The sequence below is a fragment of the Antrostomus carolinensis genome, unplaced genomic scaffold, assembly GCF_000700745.2.
Source record: "Antrostomus carolinensis isolate BGI_N321 unplaced genomic scaffold, ASM70074v2 scaffold17895, whole genome shotgun sequence".
Taxonomy (NCBI): domain Eukaryota; kingdom Metazoa; phylum Chordata; class Aves; order Caprimulgiformes; family Caprimulgidae; genus Antrostomus; species Antrostomus carolinensis.
In genome coordinates, this window is record NW_010318637.1 from 2,878 (window position 1) to 8,556 (window position 5,679).

At 41.2% G+C, this 5,679-nt stretch overlaps 1 protein-coding gene across 1 annotated transcript in view; it reads right to left on the bottom strand.

The window, feature by feature from the left end:
- Window positions 1-557: 557 nt before the first annotated feature.
- Window positions 558-5,679, bottom strand: part of UHRF1 (ubiquitin like with PHD and ring finger domains 1) — a 9,402-nt gene continuing 4,280 nt past the window's right edge. The window contains exons 8-15 of the mRNA XM_010168979.1: window positions 4,785-4,889; window positions 4,013-4,119; window positions 3,084-3,246; window positions 2,858-2,995; window positions 2,365-2,473; window positions 2,086-2,243; window positions 1,605-1,703; window positions 558-777 (exon numbers count right to left, since the gene is read on the bottom strand). Coding sequence (XP_010167281.1) covers window positions 631-777; window positions 1,605-1,703; window positions 2,086-2,243; window positions 2,365-2,473; window positions 2,858-2,995; window positions 3,084-3,246; window positions 4,013-4,119; window positions 4,785-4,889 — 1,026 coding nt within the window. The 3' untranslated portion in view covers window positions 558-630. The remainder of the gene's footprint in view (window positions 778-1,604; window positions 1,704-2,085; window positions 2,244-2,364; window positions 2,474-2,857; window positions 2,996-3,083; window positions 3,247-4,012; window positions 4,120-4,784; window positions 4,890-5,679) is intronic.

Genomic DNA, 5,679 nt, shown 5'->3' on the forward strand with positions numbered 1-5,679 from the left:
ATGTATAAAAAAAAAACCAAACAGTTATTAAAAAAAATATATATATATATTTAGCAAATACCTGCTTGTGGTAAAAAAAAAAATAAATCATAAGCCAGGAATCATCTTGTACAAATTGAACATCAAAATGCTGCCAAGGTGATGCACAAGTCTACCTTTATGGCCAAATCCCCAAATGTTGAAGATTGTTCTAGCAACCAAGCCATTTTTTTGGAATAAAAAAAAATTAAAAAGTAAAAAGAAAAGAAAATAAAAAGGGGGCAGAGGGGGCAATCTGAGAACTTTCATCATTATTAGCAGCCTCACCGGAAGCACTTTGTAAGTCCATTAAAAAAACACACCACAATAATTCTGTGCTGATGAATGGCAGTTTTGAGGGGAGACAAAAAAAAAATAAAAAATAAAGCAAAGTTCAACATTTAGAACAAAAACAAAACCCACAAACACACAAAAGGATATTCCTTGAAGTTTATAGTTTTTTTAAAAACAAGGAAGACTTTAAACCTTTTTAGGGGTCTGGGAGAACACAGACTACTTTTCTTTCTTTTTTTTCTTTTTTTTTTTTTTAAATTAAGCCCATTGCAAACCCATTAAGTCTGAACAAAAGAAAATGAGAAGTGCTTTACAGAATCACCGTCCGTTGCCGTATCCGGGGAAGAGCTGGGTCAGAACGGTCTGCAGTGTTTCGTTCACCTGCATGGTGTAATTTTTGCCAAGATCGTAGCGACAGGCTGGACAACTGTACACATCAGCTTTGAAGGATCGATCCAAACAATCCTGGTGAAGGAGGAAAAAAAAGAGTAATTGGTAAAATGGTAATTGCATTTCTAAAGATCAAGGCTCCAGGGAGACCTTCTAGTGGCCTCCCAGAACCTGAAGGGGCTCCAGGAAGGCTGGGGAGGGACTTTGGCCAAGGGCAGGGAGTGACAGAACAAGGGGTGATGGCTTGAAAGTGGCAGAGGGGAGATGGAGCTGAGATGTGAGGAAGAAATTGTTGGCTGTGAGGGTGGTGAGACAGTGTCCCAGGTTGGCCAGAGAAGCTGTGGCTGCTCCTCCCTGGAAGTGTTCTCGGCCAGGCTGGATGAGGCTTTGAGCAACCTGGTCTAGTGGAAGGTGTCCCTGCTGCTGGCAGGGGGGTTGGGACTGGATGAGCTTTAAGGTCCCTCCCAACCCAAACCAGTCTGGGATTCTATCAGAATTCCCCCACAGCTGTCAAGGACCATTGGAGCTTCTGCAAAATCATTTCACATTGTTCCTCAAACACCAAAACAAAACCCCATACGCTCTGTGACACTGTCAAATCCACCCGTGTCACCCCGCAGCGTTACTGAGCCTGCAGAGAAGCTCTCGTCATCTTTTAAAAGAATCTGAGAGTAGCAATGCAACAGCGGAACTTTCTTTAAAGCACAGACTTTTCTAGGCAAAAGAACCTTAATCAAATGATAAAGTTTTAACATATAAACCTGCCTCATGCAAAAAGATTAACTATTGGCTAAAAAAACCCCCAAACCTACACATACCCCCACCTCTCTCACCACTAAACAAGTCAGGTCAAGGCTCGTTGGCTCAACAGAATTCGACAGAAGAGTTTATTGACTACCTACCTTGCACACATTGTGTTGGCAGACAGTTGTGACTGGCCGAAACACAACCTCCTGACAGCAAATACACAAGAAGGCTTCTTCAACTTTATTTAGAAATTTCTGGAAAGAGAATATTTGAATCAATCACCCTCTGAAAGATACAGCTCCCCCCCCAAAAAAAGCCCACCCCACATTAAATGCAAAAGATTAAGTTAGACATTGAAAATTTTTCTACAAAGTTCAAGAAGGGAAAAAAAAAAAGTCACATTAACAAGTTCTTATCTTGCAAAGTTCAAGAAGGGAAAAAAAAGTCACATTAACAAGTTCTTATCTTACTTAATGACCTCAAATACTTTTAAATTTATGCTGAGGATGTCTACACTGAAAAAAAAAAAAAGCTATGGGTCTGAGGCTGTTTCTTTGTGCAGACAAGAGGTCGATGTCTAGAGACACTACGCTAATTAATTGTCACTTTATTTCTGGAAAGCAAAGCGCGACGTACCGGTCCATCTTTGAGAGCTTCTAGTACTTCATTCCACAGTTTTTCATTGGCTTCATCACTTTTTATAAGAGATTTTTGCTGAGATGTCAGCTTGTATGGCTCAACTTTAGTTTTCTTCGGAGTCCCTGTAGGAGAGGTAATGAGTTTTTCCTCCCCACCTGAAAGAAAACATAAAACTTTTTTTAAACAAATAAACAAAAACCAAAAAGAAAAGAGTAACTAGGAAAAATGCACAAAAACCTACAAGGCTTTCTATATCCACTTGCCTACTCCACAAACCTGCTGATTTCCTTTTCCTCTTTCCTTTCCCCGGGGTATCAAACTCATCTTCGTTATTTTCTTTTTCCTTATCTTTGTTTGCAACAGCTTCCAAATACCCTTCAGGATACTACAGGAAAACACACAAAAAATAATCAAAAGCCATCCAATGCAAACACACCAGTTCACAGACTTACAGACCACCACAGGTCAGAAGAACGACCTCTGGAGGGCTGCTCCAGGGGATCTCTCCTTCAAGCAAGAGAGCCCTCCTCTTGCAAAGCACTTATTCAGACTATAGAAATTCTGTACAAGAAAGTGGGTTGTGTCCATTTAGCCTCTTGATGGAAAAAGAACAAAAACAACCCACAAGACTGAAAGCACTTGTGTCCCCCTCAGTCTGAGGGGGGGACATCTCGATTCCTACGCAAGGATCACCTTCAATAAGAATGTATAATAGAAAAATTCCTGTTCTCCATCAACATCGCTCTCCAGTGGTGTTCCAGAAGAGTACCTGCATTGTTAGGCCAAGTTTTTTCATCCTGTCCTTTCCTTCTTTGGTCCAAGGAGCAGGTTCATCATCATCCCTCCTAAGTAAGTAACGCCACACTAAAAATCCAGATTTCCCTGTCTCGGGCCAGTATTTCACAACCTAAAAAAGTCAGATGCAAGTCCATCATACACTGTAAAAACCCCGTGGCCATAATCCAATGCAGCAGGCGAATTCAAATCCTTCTCACCTTATATATTCCATCATATCTGTTCCCTTCCACAGGAGCGTATTTACTATGTTTGCCTCCTTTCACGTTCCTCACCACTCGGACCGGCTTCCCAGCTCTCCAGTCCTTGGCTTCAGCTCCATTTTTGTCGTTGATGGGGGCACTGCAGTTCAGAGCCAGAGCTCTGGAAAAGAAAGGCCGGTCAACTTTTACCAGGCAGAACTCTTCCAAATCAGAGGGAGGATAAAGCTAAGCTTGGATGGCAAACCAGCTAGTTAGAAGTAATTAATTTAACTGTATTATTTTACTCAGAGCAACACGTTGACAGAGTTGAGTACAGCAGCGCTCAGCGTACTGGCACTGTGCTGAGCCACAGCGGTGGCTACCAAAAAACTCTGCTCAGATACAGAAGGAGCCTCTTCTGAAGAAGGATGCAGCCCAGTTTTTGTCTTAAATAGTAAGAAAGACTCTCATGTATCTTGTATAACACCAAGAACTCTGGGAGGTAGTAATTAAGCCTCCTGAGTGGGGACCACATTTTAAATATGCTGATTATTCATGACATTACCCTAATGTAATTGCATGGACCACCTCTTCCACTTAAGTCCTCGCTTATTTGTAAGAGTAACAAATTCTGACTCACATCAGTGGCTGCAAAGGTCTTCAGGAGAGAACTTATGAACTTCTGTGTAATTTACTACTCCGTTCCTCAAGTTTCAGTCAATATTAAATGAGAGACTAATACCCTTTACAATTCCATTTTGTTTCTGGTGTACTCTAAGAAACATTTCCATTGTGCAACTGATCCGCAGCCTACAACACAGCTGAAATTTAGTTTTCACAGTTTTTCCATTTAGACATTTTCTTTTGATACAAACAGGAGAAACAATTTCTCACGTTGACAAGTTACCAGCTGCTAAGGTTAGGAGTGGAACACGAGCATTGCCGACCTGTTCATATTGGTGAGTTTTTGATCACAAGACTGTTCCGCTGTGCGTTTGTTTCCAGAAAGATCCCGCCCTCCGCTCCCTGTATATGTGAAGGAATTTCCATGATCCTGAAATGTATATGGATAGTTTCAACACATTCACTAAAATAATTCAATAAAAGCAGAAGAGTCTTTTAACCAAGTAGCTTTGATACAGTACTCTCAAAAAAAGGAAGATGTTTCCTCCACTTAAAGCTCCCAGACTCAGTTTATGGCCCTGTCTTACAGTGCCAGGAGGGGAGTGGCAGGGTGACAATTGCCATCTTGTCACACACTTTAACAGCACCAAGAGCAGCGCAGCACTCGCACAGGATCTGCCTGGAACTAAAGGGGCATGTTCTACATAACCAGAACCAAACAGTCTGTTCAGAAGTAGCATTTCTGTCCCTAGCTCTGTTCTGAACGCCCTCCTGCCACCAGGAGATCTGGCAGCACATACCATGAGAGTCTGTTCCAACTGTGGAGATGATGGAGACCCTGAAAAGGCAGATAAGGACTCTTGGAGTAAAAACTGACATACAGATATTAAACCTAATTTAGCTGATCCCATTTCTCAGGGTGACACATATTGCTGGACTCGAATTTTCCTTTGCCTAGTTTTCTTCTGAAGAACATAACCATCGTCCAGATTGGGAAATATCTGATACAGAGTCTAAAAAGTAACTAAGGCCAAGTCTTTGTTTTCACTACAAAGCAGATTGGTTCTCAGGCATAAATAATCAAGATTCACTTACTATGTCATCTTCGTAGCCTCCTGCCAGAACCAAGGAGTAGGCACCATCGTTACTTCTGCCATGTATACCTGCTACGTGGGGCCTGTGAACACCGGATTCGCTCACCTGGGGGGGAAAAAAGAGTTTGCCAGACAACTGCTGTCGACAGGCTACAAACAATACAACCACCCATTGGTCTGGGAGCCAAGTTAACCAATAGCACTATTCCAGATTTGTTTTGCATATATTACAGGGTGAAACTGTTCTCCATGATCCTCCAAAAAGCTCCAGGTAGAGGAAAGATAAATAAAAATGCTTTTAAAAAAAGAAGCCATTGAATTTTTCATTAAATTGAACACGTGGATCTTTTGTGATGTCAATTTAGAAATTTGAAGCTTTCTCGTTGAGATTGCTTATTAAAAAGCTCCAGGAATTTTAGAATAGTGCAGGTATTAAAATTAAATGCTTGTATAAGGGGACTGGTTTTGAAAGATTTGCAACAGCAACTTTCATCTAATACTTGAAAACAAGATCTGGATAGTTCAATGTTTTTTCTTCCCCAGCTTTCTAACAAGATGAGAAAACCTCCTGTTTAATATATGTAGGTACCTGACAGAGACCCTCACCAGCAGAACAAGTAGCAAATACTACACATCTCCAGGACAAACTACTGGGAACAAATATGTTTGGTTTGGGTGTTTTGAGTTACCAAAAAAAGGACTAAAGAAAAAAAAAAAACCAACCCAAAACCCCACCACTTGCAGTGCCTGGACAATGCAGCATTAGTCATGGAACACTTGATCTAGACAAAGCCAGAATTCTTTCCTTTCTGCACTTCCATATCCAGTGACACACACACTGGATTAACTGTTTCAGGTTTCTCCCAAGAGCTGGATCATTCCCATTTTTTCCCTAC